The 21,055-nt window shown below is 39.9% G+C and overlaps 1 protein-coding gene across 5 annotated transcripts in view; it reads right to left on the bottom strand.

Annotated features, from left to right (window-relative positions):
- The window catches only part of FHL2 (four and a half LIM domains 2), a 64,596-nt gene that overhangs the window by 1,422 nt on the left and 42,119 nt on the right, over positions 1-21,055 (bottom strand). For all 5 annotated transcript variants that reach the window (XM_074815151.1, XM_074815150.1, XM_074815153.1 and 2 more), the window contains exons 2-5: positions 14,623-14,802; positions 6,145-6,319; positions 2,855-3,024; positions 971-1,157 (exon numbers count right to left, since the gene is read on the bottom strand). In XM_074815151.1, the coding sequence (XP_074671252.1) occupies positions 971-1,157; positions 2,855-3,024; positions 6,145-6,319; positions 14,623-14,778 (688 nt within the window). In that variant the 5' untranslated portion in view covers positions 14,779-14,802. The remainder of the gene's footprint in view (positions 1-970; positions 1,158-2,854; positions 3,025-6,144; positions 6,320-14,622; positions 14,803-21,055) is intronic.

Here is a 21,055-nt window from a genome sequence, read left to right on the forward strand (position 1 = left end):
GGGGTATTGAAATTGTACAGGAAAAAGAGAGAAAAGGAACAAATGTCTCTTAGTAGTAATTATCTCTTGCTTAACCTCAGAAATGACAAGCAATTTGAATATGATGCATTGGAATGACTAGCTGGAAGTCAGTGGAAAGATTAAGTTGGGCATATCTTTTACCTGATGAGAGGATTTTTTGTTTTGTTTTCCCTTTAGTAGCAACATTTTGAAAGAAAAAACAGCATATGACAGAAGGACTGCAATATTCAAGAGAGAAATGCCTCTTTCACATGAACAGAAAACAGTACCTGTGGTGTTATGCACTGACTTTTCTAGGAGCTATGCAGTCAGGCATATGTTAGTGAGAGACAGGCACAAGGGCAGAGCAATAACAAGAGAAAATGCTCCAGATATAACTCATTTGCAGCCTTGTACTGTATGGATGATGCTGTTAAGTGCTGATTACTTCATGGAAGATATTTTTATGCAAAGTGTTTCATAGTAAAGCTCTAAGCCATCGCTTCTTTAAGTACTTTTGTACTGGAAAGCCTTGTGATTTCTCAGTTGCTGTCCTGAAAAGTCAGGGAAGAAATGCGCTGTGCTACAGCATCAGGTATAAGCCAGTTAGACACTTTCTGTTGGTAAAGGGGCTGTTGTTGCTGAGGCCAGTGATGCCTCTCATGAACCAAGTGAAGTGACGTACAGAACATGCATATCCTACTACATGCATAGCTCTGTTACTCTGTGTCCACCATGTTCTATGAAAATCGGTGAAAAAGAGGAAACTTCAGTTTAAGGACCTCTTCCATTTCTTTTTGTTAGGGCACTTGAAAGGCATCATAAGTATTTAATTTCACACATCTTGAGTTATATAGCGACTGGAGTCTCTCAAGTTATTCAGAATGAATTATAGAACCATTTTTAATATTAGAAGCAGTTCATTAAAAAAAACCCCAAAATTTAAAGGCACCGGCTGTGAGAGACCTACCACTGATGGGGTTTGTGCATCCAGCACACTTTTTGGCATAGAGGTTGCAGAAGCAGCTCAGGCAATATGCGAACTCATCCCTGGAGGTGAAGCGTTGGCCAGACAACTGCTTCTTGCATCCAGTACAAACGAAGCACTCCTTATGCCATGGCTGCTCCCGGTAAGTAACGCCTCCTGTAGTGATAGCCTGTTTTATGGAAAGTAAGACAGAAAGTGTTTTCTTGAGGGTGACATGTTTGTATCTTGATTTTGTAGAGAGGAAGGGGGATGAGGTTTTTGTGGGTGGGAGGAGGGAAAGAAGGCTCAACAGCAGTGAAGTCATCATTTTGGCTAGAGTTGACCTTGAGAAAATAATGCAAGTGATTTATTGTAATTTCCTAATTTATACAAAGAAGGCCCGTGCTGAAAGTACTTTATTTTCCATATATTGTATTATCTCACTCTCAGTTGTCCTCTTTGTTTTTAAAGCTAGTCTTTGTATGCTGCTTTTCATATGCATGCGCTAGGATGTGTCTCATCTCCTTCACCTGTCCCAGTCTTCATGGTGAAGGAACTACCTTACGTGTTTCAACCTCCCTGTTACTTTCCATGGCAAAGACTGTTTTATTTCAAATTTTAGCTGAAGTCTTTGCTTTCTGCTTCTCTGGACTTTGGGTTTTTTTCTCTTATAACAAGTTGTTGCCTACAAAAGCAGCTCTCCTGATGCTAGACAAACTGAACTTTTTTTATCCTTTAAGTATTCCTAAGAAGGCTGTAAAACTGGACAGTTTAATTTTTCTTCCTTTCTTCCCTAAAGGGAGATTCCCTGGGAATCAAGCTTGTATGTGATCACGCTACCTAATATGTGTATTAATCTATGTCTTTGCCTCTTCCTCAAGTATTTTTTAGCCTCTTCTCAAATGTGGTTAAAATTAGACACTAGACAGAGTTTTTGAGAATACAAAACTCCTAGAAGCTTCAGAAAAGTGATGGATAGATAGGAGGTAGTGGAGGTAATTAGGTATACTCTAGGTCAAAGGCTGAAAGAAAAATTGAGCCTTTACCTGTTTTGTTTTGCCTGTGCAGCAGCAAAGATGCAGTCATTTCTGGCCAGCTCATACGTCTGACCAGACTGCAGCTTTGCTTGACTAGAAGGGCAAACAAGAAGGTAGCACCCATGGAAGAAAGTCTGTGTAGTGTGGGCATAGGTGGTGGCTGGAAGTACGTGGAGGGTAAAGGGAGACAAAGAGGAAACAGTGGCAGTGGGAAAGTGCGAAAAGCCATAGTTTTGATTCTCTTTGCCTATGCATATATCTGTAGGAAACTGGGATTTCTTAGTTCCATAAGTGATGAGACGATTCTTTTTAGGAAAGAATTCTAAAATTCTTATCAGTGTCTGCGTACAGAATTTAAGCAACTCGCAAATAGAAGGTCTTTAGCCTAGAAAGTTGTACATTGAGTTTACTAGTGTTTATTTCAGGAACAGCATTTGCTCTGTGTAAAGCTTATCTCTCTGTCTTGAATTTTATTAGAATAGTAAAAAATTATCAGTGTTAGCTCATCTTCCTTGCAGTTGAAATGTTTAGCTATATGGTATATGATGGGTTGTATTGGAATGAGGTTATTCCACTGCAGAGTTTTTATTTTGTTTTGTTTTGTTTTTAAAAATGTGTTCTCTGTATGCTTTCAACGCAAAGGAATCCTCAACCCTGAGCAAGAGAATTCTCATTGTAGTAAATGCTGGGCCTGGTGCAGGATGGGAACTGAAATTATATCATCTCTTAAAATCAGTTGATCCTGAATCTTTTAATGCACATAGAAAAATTAGATATTCTACCTACTTGGACGTAAAATGGGATTGAATTCAATCCCTTAGGTTTTAGGCAAGTTAAATAAGAGCACTACCTTCTTGCATTGGACACACTGCATGGCAAACTGCTTTTCATAGCAGGGTACGCAAAAGTTTTGATTGTCCTTAGGGATGAAACTTTTTGTCCCAATAGGCTGTTGGCAGCGGTAGCAGATAAAGCAGGTCTCGTGCCAGCTGTTGCCCTTGTATTCCATCTTCCGAGTACCTGTAATGAGACCAGAGCATCAGCTGAACTTCTGGCTGAGACAGATGCAATTTGTAGCTCTTGTTTGCCTGACAGCTGTCTGTCAGTCATTAAGCAGTGCAGCTATGAGCTAGAGGCTATTTCATGTTCCTACCAGCTTTGCATGCTATTTGGTACCATTTTAAGTTTTTGGAGAGTGAGTGGTGGTTCTCCTATAAAGAAGAGAAAAAATTACTGCTAATTATGAAGGCTTAGGACCCCTTTTTTGTGGTATTATTAGAGTTAATAATAAATTCTAATGCACAGGAAGATTCTGGAGAGTTGGCGAGACACCCGTAAAAGCTGCTGTTAGTGCTGAGTGAAGGTAAGGCCATTCCTCGTTAAAGGTTGACTTTGTTCATTCCAAGTCCCTTTTGCTTCTTTTTCAGAGAGCTGCAAGATACCTGGTTAATTCCTGGCAAGCCTCTTGCCTCCCTTTCCCAATAAAGTATAGTCACTGTCTGAGACAAAGGATTATTTCATATCTGCTCTGGGGCTTTGTTCCTGTCCTCGTTGAGGTCCACGATAAATTTGCAATGGTTTTCAGCTCTGCAACACCTATACTAAATGTTTTCCTGTCTCTTGAAACTTTCAGTAAGAAAGAAGCTTTCTCTCTGTCTTCAGTTGTATTTAAACTGTAGTTGCAATGTGAAAGGAAGAAAAATCTTTAAACAATCCTTTACTGAGAAGCAGAAAAAGGTATGGTAGTTAGGAGCTGAATGTACTTTTTGAGAATGAAGTTTTAGGGTATGGATACTGTACTGTGCAGATTCAGTCCACTGTATGACAGGTGGACTCTGAGCCCTTCCAGGAAATTGGAGATGCCCTATTATATGGACAAATTTCTTTGCACGCTATGTAATTTCCTATATACCAGTCTGAGTCAGAATATTTGATACTGGCCAGAAGGGAAAAAGAAACAAATGGTGCTTCTACAGTTCTGCATTACTCTTGAAGCCTGTAGCAACAAACATGATGTCAAGTGTTTGGAAGACTGACAAGCTGATCGTGTTGGCTCATGATGAAGAACCACATTAACTCCTTTGATGCTAACTCTCCCCACCCCCATTACTGCAGGGTGAAGTTTTACCATTTGTCCCTCCTAAGCATTAATTCCTCTTTGTTTACTAGTTGCATAGTTTTCTTCTTCTTTTTTTTTTTTTTTTTAGTCTCATTAAATTCTGCCCAGAGGCATACTTCAGGATTTTTTAATTCTTTTTTTTTAATAGAATTGACTTGCAAGGAGTGTAGTAAATGAACTGTTAATTATCTTTCTGCCTGATGCCTACATGCTTGAATATTTCTGATCCATTCTACTACTAATGGACACCTTTTAAGAATTATGTCCTCTCTGTGCTGGTAACTTTCTATATCATACCAAGGAGCAAATAAATCAGTCCTTGAAGGAAAGATGTTCTGGAAAAAGGAGATGTGGATAATTTTTTTTTAATAGTCTGGATTTTTATTTTCACATTTTTAGCTGTTCTCTCTTTGGGATTGTGTTGTCACTGGAACTCAAGGCAAGGGGAGCCCTCTTTGTTAGCTGCTGGACTGAAGTCAGTGGGAGTTTAGTTTGCAGCAGGACTGAAAGATCAAGCTTATAATTACTTTAGTATTTAACGGGCATGTCATGATAATGCTTTATTAAATCTAAATTGTACGTTTAGTGGAGCAAAGCAAAGGGCAAGTGTAGCATTAACAGTCTGCATAAAGGGTATCCAGCCACTTGCTGGTTCTTTCAAAATGAATTACGCTTCAGCTGATGATCATAGTGCTCTGGTGTAGCTCCTGTACTAATATGGTGTGCTGTGTAGGTAAAAAAATACATGCTGGGTGTACTGCTCTCTGAATGCGGTGACATCATGGCATCTTAAATAAGCGACCGGTTGGTGGTTGTAGAGCTTCATAAAAATTGATTTCTTCTGTTTCAGATTATAAGAGAAGAAGGGATTTTCTGGGTCTCTGAATCCAGCCTCCATTACTACTTATCGATCTATAGCTGGCATAATAGGCAAAAAGAGATCCATTCGGTAAATAAGCTCACTGATCATGGGGGTGAATCTGATGAACAGTCTTAAACATATATACATAGAGGTAGTTCCAGCTTTAAAACTAGAACTGTCTGTTCCCAAACATGTCAGTTGTTAGTGCTCTATCAGTAAAGACAGGTGCACGTGGAATAATAGAAGGAGGTGCCTAAACTCCATCATGAATAGATAGGGCCATCTGCTTTTAAATGTCATTGTTTTTTCTATTTATATGTCCTGTTTCATCATCAAGCCCTCATTTTTACACCTTAGGTGCACAACATTGTGGTTTTCAGCTTTTGTCTAAGATATGACCATTGTCAGAACCAGCCAAGGAAAAATTTTACTGGAAAAAGTGACTGGTAATCGTTATGGAGCATGTACATGGATTCTTCAAATTGCCTTTTAATATTTTATTTCTGGACCAATATTCCTTCCACATTAAGCTCTCAAATCATCACAGAATACTCTTGCATTGACACGAGCAGATGAGGTTTTAGCAATCTATTACTATAACCTCATGTTTCATGTTGAAAAAGAAAATAGCTCTTTCCTGTTTCTTCATACCTTTGTGCTCAAGAAAGACCTTAGAGGCACTTTGACCAATTTTTCATTTTTATTGTAGAAGCTAAATTTATCGTAACTACATAAAAAGCTAAATTGTGAATTAAGTAAGCTGTTAAATTTGCAAGCTGCTTCTGGTCTTCAAGTAATGGAAACCAATCAAGACAGAGTACTAAGTTGGGATTGGACAGAAAGATCAATTTTAGTTGTCCAGCCATCAAAACCCTTTTAATGAATACAGCTGTAGAAAATTATAAATCTCAATAAAAATGCTAAATGGAATAAATACTAATTTTCAAGAGTAATCCGCTTCATGTGAATAACAGTTCTATCATGATCCGTTATGAAAATTATGTGGAAATGACTTAGAATGCACCATCAACTGTGTTTAACAAAATTCGCCATGACTTAGCAGAGATAGTCAAGGGAAACTGTTTGTCACAAATGTTGCTGAGTTTTGGCTTGATATTTAGCATAATCTTTTCTTAGTCCGAAAAGTGGGCATCCTAACCTGGCATAATTGTCTTCTTGCACTCATTACATTTGGAAGAGTATTCGTTGGAGTAGCAATCAGTACAAAGTAGATGTTCCTCTTTTGCAGCAAAAGGTTTGTCCACCAATGAATTCTTGCACTGGAAGCAGTGGAAGCAGTTTTCATGCCAGTGGCGGTCCTTGTAAGAGAGATCCTGTAGAAATCCAAAACCACAGAGTAAGCAGAATGAATAGTTTGCACAACTGGAAGCTCAGTGAATGCAAACATGTCCAAATCTGAACCACAGCCAGGAGCTGAGGATAATTTGCACAACTCAAGAAAACAAAATGTTCTGGTGGAGGTGAACTTATTTTGCTATGATAACGAAGAACAGCGTATGACAACTATTGACCCTTTTTCAGTTCAAGGTAACCTTCATTTTTTGTATGTGGCAGAGGAAGACCTAGTTCTATTTACGTATTTCCTTGAGAATAAAGCCCCGTTTTTGAGTCAGATTAAAACTTGTTAACCTTATAGGTATAACAGACTTCCCCTATTTGTCTTAGCTATTGCTGGTTTCTAGGTCATTTCATAGCTGTTTGCTCCTGGACAGAAATCCTTTTCCCAATTACTTTCTGGTATTTATTCAGTTCAACAAATTTAGACCAAGGGGGGAATTGGTCTGATCTGTTCCTTTTTTTTTTCACTGCAACTAATTTTTACTCAGTCTTGTGTTTTGGTTTACCTATGCTTCAGATGTGGATCAGACTGAAAGAGGGGAGACCATGTTGTACCTGCAGCCAGTGATCCAGAACATTCTGGCCGTGGGCACCTAAGTATTTAAAATACTCTCCGCAGTGGTACTTTTATTATTTAAAAAACCTGGTTCTTCTAAAACTTGTGACCTAAAGGGATGGATTGTGCCTTTTAAAATTTAAATTAAGGTGGCCTAATTATGTAACACTTGAACAGTGTCTTTGGACTTCAAACAAAATGGAGCTTAGATCATTACAAGAAAAGTTGTCTACCCCAAAATATATAGGCTTCAGTTTGAGGTGAGAGCGTGAGGGGCTCATATTGTCATGAATGGGGAGTATAAAAATTCAGCAGAAATAACTTCTCAGGTTCTAGCTCAAGATCCACTGTGTATTAATTACAAGCACTGAATTAATCTAGTTAGCTGAAGGAAAAGGATGAGTTGTAGAATATCACATTTTTTAATTGTGTAAATGGAAACATCACTAAGTGTTCAAACATAATCTGCCCTAAACTGCTCCATGTCAGTACAGTCACAGGTAGCTCCCAAGTGTGCAATCTTAGCCCAGAGCAAACAAAAGATACTGTGGATTTAGGTTAACCTAAAATAAAAGCACGTTACACCTGCAGGAGCCTTGTTCTCAGAAATAGCTAACAGGAGACACTGAAATAGTTTCGCCTAGCTCAGCCAATATGTGATAACTTGTTAAACTATAGTAACTTCAGTCAGAATTTGACCATGTAATTAAGAATTTTTGTTTGGACATCTGCACTACTCACCTAAATTTCTTAAATCACTGTGAGTAACAATTGGTACCCAATGTGTCTTTCATCTCTGAGATTGCACTCTGTGATAGAATGTCTAAGCCTCCTACTTTACAGCTTTCAGACAGTTGCTTATTCAGCTTGTCTATTCATTTCAGCTGACTCCTTTTGAAACAACACAAATTTCTGACTGTAAAATTTTAATCTTTTCTAATAGCAAAATGAAAAAAATATTCTTTGGAAGTTATTTACATTTTATTTCCTCTTTAAATTAAGTTGAATAGCCTAAATCTGATCTCAGAGGGGAATAATATTTTCAACAGAAAAATACAACATACAGCTGTCTTCCAAAATGTGAAATTTGCCTGCTAGAAAGTAGAATGACAACAGATCCGTTTTTCTTTCTCTTGTAACAGGATGTATTAATTTTTTTTTTTTTCTGCTTGCTGCCTTTCTCCTTTTTCTGCAATATTCTGAAACCTATTTTTAATCTCCAGAATTCATGTGCTGGTATCTGCTTTTGTTCTGCCTTCTTTTAATCAATAAAATAATACCATGGAGAAGGTGTGCGCCTTTTAGAAGAGAAGTAATGAAGACAAGGATTAGATGTCAATGATGAAAGGTTTAATCCTTAGGTCAGTTATGTTGGCAGCTTGTATAGACAGTAGCTTGGTAGGTGAAAGTAGCAGATATTTCATGGCAAATTGATGAGGTACAACTACAACCCAAAGTACCCAAGACACAGACTGATTTGAATATTCTTTAGCTACCTTGGATGATTATAACTGATATTCTCATCAAATGTAGAGGGAGTCTAAGATGTCTGGCTTTAACATGCCTGCAACAGAATATTAGACTGATGAAATGGATATTGCTTTCTCTCTCGGAATCTCTCACACCCGAAGCAAGGAAGCCCAAGGTACTGATGAAACTGGTTTTGCATCATGACTGTTGTTATGTCAGCGTAGTAAAGTCACTGAAAATGAGGTTTGGTCTAATTCAGTGTGTTGCATATCTAACTGGAGCCTTTGGCTTGTACATAAGATGTGGCTGTATTAATCTGGAACAGATTTTACACTGGAGGAGTTGCATATGCAAAACTGACTTCAAGCTAGTCTGACTGCCATGCTGGTCCTCATGAAAGAGCATTAAGTTTACTCTGGGCATGTGGGCTCTAGGTTCCGCTAGCTGATTGTAACCCAGATAAACCTGTTCCAGCAGAAGGTACAAGTGATATACAACTAATTCCTGTTTATGGCATGGATTTCCAGGAAGAACTAATAAAATTACTGTTGTGGACTCAGAGCTGGAGTGTATCCTGAAAATATTGAGGAGCATGACTTCTCAGCTTAGGGTCGACATGGCGCTGAGAGATATGGTGTAGATGGGAACTGGCAGTGTGAGGTTAATGGTTGGACTAGATGATCTTCAAGGTCCTTTCCAACCTAGTTGATTCTGTGATTCTGTGATTCAGCTGCTTTATGCAGCTCAAGGGAAATGGGTCCCTGGTGCTACATATTTTAACTATAGCTTTTAATGCAGCCTCCGATGTTGACTAAAAGATAAACAGAGAATTACTCTTTTTGCCATCGACCTGTGCATCTGTCTATGAAAACTGGCAGCCACGTGCTTTTGTTAGATAAAGCACACATAAACACAGATAAGAGACTTGTTAGATAAAGCACAGATGAGACTGAAGAATTACCATAGATTGACATTTGATAAATGGAATGGTTATTTACATACATCTATAGAGATGCATGCACACAGATGCTCCTGGACGTGGCCTGTCCTGTATTTCAGGACAGCTTCAGCTGTTTTGCAGCTGAAGTGCAGAGAGCACCAGAGCAGTTCCAAACGTGCTACTAGTGAAAAGAGAAGGGGAGGAGAGCAATGCCTGTCTCTGCAGAGCTGAAATAAATCCTGCAGCAGAATTTGCAGGGGGAAATATTTAACACTTTATTCAGTTACATTTCTTCTGAACATGGAAAATAATCCTTCCCTTATCTGGTTTCATCTGAAGATAAAAAATAACCAAATGAGCATTCCCTGAAACTACTCAAATTTGAATGGATGCTTTTCTCAGCCTCAGCTGAAAATTTCCGCTCAGTGTTCCTTGGGACAACCAAATGAATGACGAATGTTTCTCAAACAGACATCAGAGAGTGGGCCAAGTGGAGGTCCTTTGTACACATTCAGATGACTAAGAATATGGTGCAAGGAAAAGTTGATGCAGATCCTATTTGTATCCAAAACTTTTTAGAGTCATCCCATGCAAAATAGATTTGAAACTTGGGGGTTTGAAAAGCCATTATGTGCTTTTCAATAAATTTTATTTTCTTGATGTCATCCCCAAAGAAAACTTTGTCAAGATAACTGTTTTCAACATTGGCAAGACCACGTTTTATAGCTCATCCATAGTTCTGTGTAGTTGGATCCAGCATGGTTTATTTGGCCTCTAGGATGGGACTGCAGGTGACTATTTTTTTAAACTAGAAAAGGTTTTTTTTAAACTAGAAGACCCCCAGGACTAGAATTACCAACTGACTTGGTTAATCATAGACTTCTCATATCCTGCAACTATATTATCTTCTACTCTGGCTTTATAAGTCTAAAGAAACTTAAGCCATTATTGCAATGCTCTTTTCAGAAGGTTCATCAGGGGAAATGGCAAAATGCTCTACAGATTTTAGCCACGCACGCCCTGTCGCGAAACACTTAAGTATGTTAGGCTGGCACATGCCTATCAAAAACATGTTTAGAAAAGGCAAAATTAAGTGATATTGTGCTGAACTCAGCCCCTTAGGGATATAAGAAGAAATTAATCTATCTGCCTCTTTTACAATTCCTCTTCACAAAAACTAGTCTGACATTCAGTAATGCATTGAAAAAGTGCTGCAACTCAGGACAGGATTTAAACATTAAAAATTGGAAAACCAAATATTTTCTCCCTTTCCTGATCCGCATTACTAGAGGCTTTATTTTGTGTTTAGTTTGTCTGTAAGAATGACCCTTTTGATTAATTTTTGGCCTCTGTGCTGACACGGTGGCTTTATCTCATGATCAATTTTCAATTTCATTCTCACATTTTGCAGAGAGGGCTTTCCCACCCTCCTGCCTGCCAAAGCCAACTAGTGGAGTGCATTAAACACTGGATTACTGTAGGTATTTCCTGTATTTATGATGGTTCCTGTGCCATAGGGCCTGCAAGGAAACTTAAAAAAGCCCAAATCAACCAAAAGACACATTTCAGCAGCTAAGCAAATGAGAACATAATGGATGGATTTCCAGAAAGAAGTGTGAAACTGTAAGTGTGGTGAGCGTTCACCAGGGACAGAGGCGGTGAAACGCCAGTTCTTTTATAAAGAGTAAGTTTCTGCTAGAACCTGTTGGCATATGGATAATGTGTAATAGCTACAAAAGAAATGGCATTGTGTTTTTCTGCTGCTTGCCAGTGCCTCCTACCACTCCATAAATGAAGCCTTTAATCTGTCTGTCAAAGTTTCATAAACATCAGCTAGAATTGTTTACAGTTAAATAAATGGCCTGAGTCCAAAGGTGTCATTCAGACACATGTTGTCATTCAAGGTTTTTTTGGGTGGGAAAAAAGTCATTTAAAATAAAAAACAACTTAGTTATTACTTAGCTACATTCACAGTTACCCATAAGTTACCATAGAATGAGAAAGACAGTGAAGCAAATTCTCCCCTGATTTGAATTCAATGAAATCTTCTCTTCAGGATAGTTGTTGTGGACTCTCTGTGCCATAGCTAAAACATAAGGTAAAAAATCTGGCATTGGTTTGATCCTCTCAGAGCCCAGTGCTGCCAAAGTTGGAGTATTACCAGTGTCTGAGCAGGCTTAAATTCAACTCAGGTGAGTTGATGCTATGCACCAGTGCCAATACACTGCAATAGTGTCAGAGGCAGAGAGCTGGCTGTTGTCTTGTCAATGCCTGTTTTACTCTGCTGTAACCCTTTCAGCTATAGGAGGGTTGCTTTTAATTATGAGGGCTGGTAGGAGGGAAATTAAGAGCATCCCAGTTGCAGCTGGGTTCTCAGTTCAACTGTTCTCGGTGTAGAGAAACAGCAGTGACCAAGAAGGGGCTTGACAAGGAGGATCTGAGGTGAGAGCTACATGGAGCTTTTCAGGTTGTGATGTTGATGTGAGGGTGGGTGCCTCTGCCAAGTGCAGAGGCCTGGATGTGTCCTTTTCTGATAACACTGTCACTAGATTTTACAGCTGTATAAAGGCTGTGTCAGAACATATAAAGAAATACGGAGACCATTTTGTACGTGCAGTAAACATACTGGTTTGATTCCCAAACACAGTACACTTTATCTTTTTGTTCAGGGGAAAATGCAAATGAAACGTGTAAAAAGATACATATAAATACACATACGTATATGTCTGTGTATGTATATATGTGTGCATATTTCTTATGTGTTTATATACCTATGTATATATACAGTTTAATGAGGAGCAGAAGCATGACTTTTTGTGATGTTGTGTTCCATGGCTGAATTATGCTCAGTGATACAGTGCACAAGCTTTGACTGAAACTTACATTGTGGCTGAGGCACTTATAAGGACTCTCTCAGATGTATTCTCTAGAATCTATTACTGTCATTGAAAAACTACCCTAAGTTTTCCTCTCAGGGGAACATTAATAGGATCTCTTTTTCTACACAACCACATGTTGTTTCCAGAAAACTTGTAGGAATTTAAGCTTGCAGCTTTTATCCATCTGTCTAAATTTAGTTAAATTTGGCCAACAAGTTCAAAAGCTGCAACATAAAGCATGGACAGGCACAAACAGCAGTCACAGAAATGAAAAAGGACATGTTTGTTTCTGGTACACTTTATAGCTAAGAAATCTCTATTTACTATCTTACAGTTGTGTTTTCCACATGTAGTTCTGGTTCTTTATATATGTAAAATATTCTTACATTGCAGACAACTAGGGGCTATTTTTCTATCCGCTATTAGAGTGTGTATTGCTTAAAAGTACAGAAGAGCAGTATATCGGATAACAACCACACTCCCTAAATCCATAAATCTGGGTTGAAAAGTTCAGCCTGATTAATTCCTGAATACTTTGTCCGAGATTTGTTGAAGCCAGTCCAAGTTTTTAAATTCTTGAATATCAACACATGGAAATATCTTCTCAGGGGATTAGAAAGAGACCTTAAAACAAAAGCACATTCTGGAATGGGGCAGAAATATTTTGCTTTTTCAGGTCAGGCCAGCTGTATCTCTTCTCTAATCTGAATATTTATGAGCTGTAGGAAAGCTGGCGTTTTATACCTTCTTACAGATTATTGCCAGTTCCCTGTCACGATAGTGAAACATTCTCACCTTTTTAAGGCTTCTGAAAAGGGCTTTCCTTCTGATTTGCCAATAGGGTGGAATAGATCAGTTTGGAAGGTATGAGACATTTATTTTTCCCAATCTGAGAAAGCATATAGTTTTATATCTCTGAACTAGTGATAGAGTGGTAGTATCAGTAATAGGAACTAGTTGGTGCCTCTAGAGGAATGGACCGTCAACGTAGGAAATCAATTGTCAGACCTCCTCATAGCAGTTAAGGATCCTGTGGCCGTGCAATGCAAATCACTGTTCTAGTCCAAACCTGTCAGTGAAACTCTTGGCCAACTTTGAACAGGACAATTTTATGCAAAGGAGGATGCCTATTGGATGAAGTCCGTCTGTAGCAGTCCAACAGACACTTCACTGGATGGCTGAAATATCATCTGTCTTCATTCAGTAAGAGTGAAACTGGCATGAACTCCAGTTGTTTTGGTTAACTTAAGAGAAATGCAGGTGGTCACACATTATTTGTATCAGGTAGATGTTTCCATGTGGTACAGCAGTGCATAGCTCAAGCAAGCAAAGCCTCTGCTCTGTCCTTTGCAACCTTTAGTTAGACTCCACTATCATCATTCTGTATTTAAAAGGCTAATTATTCTGTGCTCTAACTGACTTACTACTTGGGTTAGCATTAGCCAGATTTTTGTGGTCCACGAGTTGGCAGATTTTCTTGAGTGTGTCTTGTTTCTTGATGACAACTGAGTTCTGGTCACTGCAAAGCCAGCAGTGTCTTACTTTCTTCTGACCCAAAGGTAGGCAAGATGGGCTTCTGCCACCTTTTCAGATCCCAGCTGGCTCTAAGGACAGTTGGGCTCTCCTAATGAGCTAGAGATTCTTTCTAACATCAGATCATCTTTTGTAAGACCCCACCTGGAGTACTGTGTTCAGCTCTGGGGCCCCCAATATAAGAAGGATATGGACCTACTTGAGTGGTTCCAGAGGAGAGTCATAAAGATGATCAGGGGTTTGGAGCACCAACCTGTGAGGAAAGTCTGAGAGATTTGGGGTTGTTCAGCCTGGAGAAGAGAAGGTTCCAGGGAGACCTTATAGCGGCCTTGCAGTACTTAAAGGAGGCCTACAAGGGGAGGGACTTTTTATCGGGGAATGTAGTGATAGGATGAGGCGTAATGGTTTTAAACTGCAAGAGGGTAGATTTAGATTAGATATAAGGAAGAAATTATTTGCTGTGAGGGTGGTGAGATACTGGAACAGGTTGCCCAGAGAAGCTGTGGCTGCCCCCTCCCTGGCAGTGTTCAAGACCAGGTTGGATGGGGCTTTGAGCAACCTGGTCTAGTGGAAGGTGTCCCTGCCCATGGCAGGGGGGTTGGAACTAGATGATCTTTAAGGTCCCTTTCAACACAAACCATTCTGTTATTCTATGCCTTATGGGAAGAGAGGGTTGTTCTTCCATTTCTATTAACAAGCTTGGTAAAAGAGGGTTTGCCAAATTAAACGGTGAAAAGCAGATACAGGGGTCCAGAAAGCATGATCTCCTACCAAAAGAAACCCCTAGGTAGCCATTAAGCTGGACTCCTGTATCCTTCCAGGTGATAGTACCATGTCTCAGAGCTATGCGTTCAGGCTACTCTTTCAAGATTTCTGTAACAAGACACAAATCTGGCATACCTTGCAGTCAGCACCAATAGGTTTTTTGCATTCCTCGCAGGTGTTGGAATAAAGGTTTTCATAGCATTTCACACAGTAGGGGCTGTCCTCCCTCAGGATGTACTTCTTACCAAAGAGGGACTCTTTGCAGTAGTGGCAGTCAAAGCGTTCAGTCATGTTGGTGTCTGGAGCCCAGCTATCCTGTCACAAAGACAGAAATAGGCACATGTCAGACTGAACTACAGTTGACCCAATCCCCCAAGAATGGTTTATCAGTTCTGGTTTATCACATTGTATCACAATTTTAATTCAACTTTCAGTCAGATAAATCAACACAATAGGAAGAAACTGAACCATAAACTTTGCAGTGCTGGGTAATGACAGTAGCCCATCTACTTTAGCCATCCGCTGACCTGTCTTTGACCAGAGCTAGTGTCGGAGATAAGAGAGAGGAGTAAATCCTGAGTTTAAAGAATTTACATGGGATTTGTGAATGGGTTTTGAGCAATAGGTCTAAAGCAAGAAGCTGTCTCTGTTGGGGATAGAGGGATCCAAGTACATTGATCCAGTACATTGATGATCCGGCTAATCTTCAGAAGAAGCAATGTCTCCTTCATAAAGAAAGATGAAGGTTTGCATTGCTGGTAAACTTTAGTCATGCACACACTATTGGGCATCACTGTTATGTTCTTCTGCTCCTTCCTTTTCTATAATCTCAGTGAACCAATGTCTGGCCATCATTGCCCTGCAGTGAGACACCAACCCTCCATCTCCACTTGTGCATGGGATTACGGGCCCTGTTAACGGCAGGAGATGTGGGGTCAATGATTGCGTATCTGCTTCTTCTCTGATGCAGCTGAATGAGTTATCCAGCAGCTGTAGCGTATTGGGACACAAATGAGAGCTAACTACCCGGGTTCAGGCAAATGTCAAACAATGATTACGGCTGGGGGGAAGCAAGTAGAAGGAACTGCAAGTGATGTTTCAGCTTGTCTGAATTAGGGACAACTGCTGTTTGCTCCTGAAGTCTTATTATGTCTTCAGCATTTTCTGGATGCACACATAAGCAACAATGACACAAATGCCTTTGATTACTTCCATGAATGTTCGTTATTGCCTGGGACAATTTATTTTGAGTTTCATTGGAGTCATCATCTTCTTTCTTAACCTGAGGCTTGCAGTGTGTGTTGCACCTGAAATCTGTTTGGAAGTTACAGCTAGAGCAGGGCATAGCTGCCTGCTTAGGAAGGGGAATTTCCCAGGCGGAAAGCACGTTCAACCAGGACTGCATGATCTTCACTGCCTGCCAGGCCTGATCTCCTTTTTAAGCCACATTTGATCTATAAAGCCTTAAATGTTTTGGGTACTAATGGCTTAAGTGGCTACCTCTGTCTTTCACACAAAAGTGACATTTACAGCAGCTGCAGTTCTTTTGCCAACTTTAGCTCTCAGTTTTAAAAAAAAAAGGTTGCTACTTGCTTAGTGTTCTTGGCAGAGGTTGCTTGATTCTGGAGTTTGTCCTCTCCTTCTGGTGGTAGGAGTCACCCTTAGGGGATTCTGAAATCCCGAGTTCTCCTCCAGGGTTTCAGTTTTTATTATTACCCTTTATTCCTCATAGCTGGGGTTTGATTAAACTTTTAGGGCAAAGTTTGTTTTGATGGCTAGAAAACTTTTTTCTTCATGCTCTCTCAATTGCTGAATTGTGTGGTGTTTAGCACAGACTAAGGGGTGAGTGCTTTCATATGTGTGTAAAGTAGGTAAGTGATGTCTCAGCTGATCAGAAGTCTTTCGAACTCCTAGTAACTACTAAAGAAGAAAGACAAACTACCAAACTCCAAAACATGCTTGGAAGAAAAATCCTTACAGCTAGTCATCTCTGCTATGGACAACCCAGAAGGAGTAGCAGTCCAGCTGTTTTGGCCCTACATGTGCTCTAGGAACTAATTAACTTTCTTATCCCAAAGGAGAGCTAGGAGTATGTCAGGTTAGGTGCTTTTGGTCCTTAAGGAGTAGGGACGATCATAAGGACTGATAACAAAAAGTCAGAAAGTCAGAAGACCTATGCTGGAGAGAGGAATGCAATGACTACCCAGAGCTCCCCTGTAGCCCACCTCCAACAGCAGTGGCTAGCAATGAAAGTGTAAGGGAGGAGAACGGCACCGGTACAGAGTGAACTTTCCTTAATAACCACTTCCAGCAAGTCAGTCTGCTCTTGAAGCAGAGGTGCAGTCTTTACCGCAACATTTACAAAGTGATTGTGGATTTATTTTCCTCTCCATTTTGAGCCTGTTTATACCCCCCACCTACTTAATACATTTGTACTTCTCATGAAAGAACTAGAGAGGACTTAATTTCCTTCAAGCAAAATGAACGGAGTCAGACCAGTATATACTGGTGCATACATGTATGACTGAGTCTGAGAGGAGAGGTAGCTGTGTTTAGGACAGAAATCTGTACTTTTTACCAGACTTTATTAGGTATTTTTTCCAAATGATAAGATTTGGTTGCACAGTTAATTTGCATTATTACTAAGTTACAGTGTGAGCAGGAACCATTTGTGTACTTGCATATTTCACCTTTCTTCAGAATTAGTTCTTTCTAGCCCTGAATTAGAAGTAGATGTGTAATACCAAAGAGTGAAAAACTTCTCTGCAGTCAAGATGTGTAAAAGCAAAAAACATAAAATGTGATTCCTTTACAGTTTTATACCATTTCTGTCCTTCATCCAAAGTTGCTAAATGTAAAATATAGAAGTGGTTTGTGACAGGAAGAAGGACTCGGAGGTGGATGTTCCAGTCTCTTGGTCACAGGAGGTTTCTTCTTGAGTGTTGTATTATTTTCTGGGTGCTTTTCACAGGAGCAGAGGCAAGCATAATTTAATAGAATAGTCACTGCAGTATTTTAGAAAATTACATTTTCCTCCCTATCCTGAAAGGGATCTAGTTTTGTTAGAAGTGCTCTAAGATTGTCACAGTGGATTGTCCCCCTTGGCCTGTGCAGGGACAGGCAGACCTGATTTCTATGTCCCAAAGAGATTTGGGGGTGAACTTTGCTCTGTGAAGACACTGAAGGGGCAGCTCTGGATGGGGATGAAGGCACAACTCCAGAGATCTGAGAAATTAAAAGACAAGAAAGGAAAGTTTCCAAGATATGCATTTTGGTTTTAGTTGCGTGAATCTTTCATTAGATCTGGCACTAATTTCAGATTTAATATCTCTTAAAGTTAGGTTCATGTGGTTTCATTCAGAAAGCTGGAATTCAGGGTGAAACATCCCAAATTCCAGGCTGTTTAGATCTGGGCCTTGGATTGGATCTCACGATCTACTAGTGATAGTTTGAGGATATTTAACAGGTTATTTTCTTCTCTGGAAAGAAGAAATTAAATGTAATCACGGGACCTGTCTACTGAGGAATTAGCAGTAATGTCAAACAAATAATTTCACTGTTGTCTTACAAACAAGAAATGTGAAATCATACCGAACAATGTTTTTGCCTGTTACTTGGTGCACGTGGTCCTCTACCTTGCCAGTCCATTGGTTCCTGTCATCGTGCTTAGCTTAGTGCAGATTTTATGCACTGCTTTGGGCTTTATGAAAAAAACAAAAGATTTTCACAGTTGTGGATGGACACAAATTGCAGTTCAACCTCCTTGCCACTGATCTATTTCTCCCTCCTGTGTTTGATACTTATTGACTGTAAAGCTTTGTGGGCCAGAAGCTCATCTTTATTATACCTCTTTGCGGTACAACGAGATCTTTAGATTTTTATTGCAGTAGTCACTTTATACTTATGCTTTTTCAGATTGCTCTCAACATTATCATGAAGGAGGAATTGATTTTTCTGCCATGCAGTCTCCCTCCTACAACATTAGACATAACAAGTACATCTCCAAAAGGAAAAGAGCTTCCCACTGCATGCCCAGAAGAGAAGTTAAAGCTTATGCCAAATGTTAGCACTACCCACATTGTGTCTTCCAGGAAGTAAGAATTGGCATGAAAATTACCAAAAAGTCAGTAGGCTGACTTAAAAACTATGCTTCTTCCCTCTTCTTCTCCTGTTTGCTCAGTCTCATTTTACTAGCAGTAATTGTTAAAGTTATCATATTATCTCATAAAAATTAGGGGTCATAATGTCATTAAGAAATCATCCAGTGTTTCCCTGTCCCATGACCCTATTGACTACTGGAAAAGGGGACTAGCTGCCCCAGACCTTGCCTGCTTTTCAACTATGTCTGCACGCCTAGTAAGAGATGTTCTGTTCATCTCTTATTTCAACCCCTCTTAGGAGGCGTTGAACACTGAGAGGTACAGATGCACGTGCACAGGAGAGAGAAAGAAGCCAAGGGAAAGTGTCTAAAAAATGTAGGGGTTGTTTAGTTTATTCAGCAAAGTGAAGCTCTGATCTCTTGTCGTAACAGTATCTGGAGACACAGAATTAAGCCCCCATAGATGCCAAAGGGGGACTTGCTATTGACCTCAGTGAGGTTTAAGGGGCCGGGAGTCTACCTGTGCCCCTGGAGCAGGATGTTCTGTTGCCACGTGTGCAGGAAACAAAAGGTCTTCTGAGACACCCATCTTCCTCCAAGATATACACGTTTCTCCCACCTGACTTCTTTTCCAGAAGAACTGTGCACATGGAGAATTCTCTATCTGTTTATTATCCTTCCTTTGAGAAAGGAAGATTTGTGTCTGGCAACTGCAGTGACATAAGCCATGCAGGTCTAGAGCATTTGGAAACAATTTATGTTAATGTTCCAAAGGTTAAATGCAAAGATTTATGATATTCTTTGCAACTATGAACTAGCAGTTCAAACTATGCTGGTCTTCCTGGCAAGAGGTGATTATTTTCCTGTAACTTAGCAGCTATTGCCACATTCATTATCTATCATCTCGTTGCAGCAACTGCAAGCCACCTGTCTAAGAGCTAATCATTTTTCCAAACCAGGCCATAATGCCGTGCAAGGGGAGAGTGAGGAAAGCTAATTTTATTTCTTTTTAATTTACTTTAGGAAAAGAAGAAATGACCATTTGCTGGCATCACTGACAAGAGGGGAAGAAAAAGTTACTTTTCAGAATCCACCTGAACTTCAGGGTGTGGAAGTTAGCTGGTGTGGATGCACACTATGGACACCAAAAGCGGTCTTGTGTGTTTAGATTTACTAAAACACATCAAGGGGTGGTAGTCCACTTTCTTTTTTTCTTACGCTCTGCTTCATGGGATGAGTGCCTGCAGACACTGTTATGACAGAGCAGAGGGAGAACAACAGGAACCTGAGTGCTTGGAGGTCTTGCTGGACATAGGGCGGGTATTGCCTCTTGGAGTTGCTTGCATCTCTGACCCTCCTGCAGCAGGCTCCTGGCCATGGGAAGCCAAGCCAGCTGATGCAGAACAGCCAAGCCTCCCTCCATGGGCCACAGAGGGACATTCACTTCCTTATGCTAAAGATGACCAATGCAAAAGCTAACCAGGTGCTGAGAGGCAGGTGATGCTCAGCTCATCCTGCAGCAAGCCCAGCCATCCACTCTTCCCTTCCATAGGCCCTCTGTCCCTGCCAGTGGCTACTGGGGTACCGCTGTGTGAAGGTGCATTTCTTGAGTAAAGAGAGGAAAAGGAGAATATATTTGCAAGATTATTGACACACTGAAGCTTATCACTATGACTCTTGTTCATACCAGCATCTTTGTGTAGGTCCTTAAAAAGGGGAGGCATGATTACTGTAGGGAACAAGTTGTTGGGTGACCCTGTATCCCATGATCTGGGGTTTATACTACACTTGTAAATGAGATAGGGATGCTGAGACAGATGTGGCTGCACTCTTTCTCTTTTAAATTTTTAAATTGAGAAGAAAGCAGAAGCCTTTTTCTCTTGCTGCTGCTATGGAAGAGCAATCCTGTAGAAAGCCCACTGGAAGAATTTGGCATCCTGTCTTCAAGAAGTCAAGGCCCTTATGATATGTCATTGCTCTCCCAGAACAGCCCTGTTAACAAGCCCAGACTGCTTTACCAGTGTCCACATCAAGGTTAGGATATTAGAAGTACCTAATTACTGAGGTGATCATTGCTGCTTCTGAAGGTTTTAAGCTCAGACTATATATTCATAGATCTCCTAGAAGCTCCCTGGAAAAAGCCAGGAAAACTTGGTTTGATATTTGAACATAATATGGTAATAAAAACCAGTAAAAATCAAACACAAGTAAAGAAATCTTCTCCTAAATATCCCACTTAGGGCTTTCCGTATACATGCTAAATATTAAAAGCTATTTAAAAAATGTTTAGTTTTCAATGGACTTTTTAAAGTTACCTTAAAACATTCTTCAGAATCACAGGTTTTTCCAGCAACTCAGCTTCCTTGTGCATGGCTGACTTATTTTGCCTATGGTATAACATTCCAGTGTCTTTTTAAGTACTTTAGAGCAATTTTCTGAGCAGACGGACTGCATTAACATGTGCAGATA

Source organism: Strix aluco, chromosome 2, assembly GCF_031877795.1.
Source record: "Strix aluco isolate bStrAlu1 chromosome 2, bStrAlu1.hap1, whole genome shotgun sequence".
In the NCBI taxonomy this organism is placed as follows: Eukaryota; Metazoa; Chordata; class Aves; order Strigiformes; family Strigidae; genus Strix; species Strix aluco.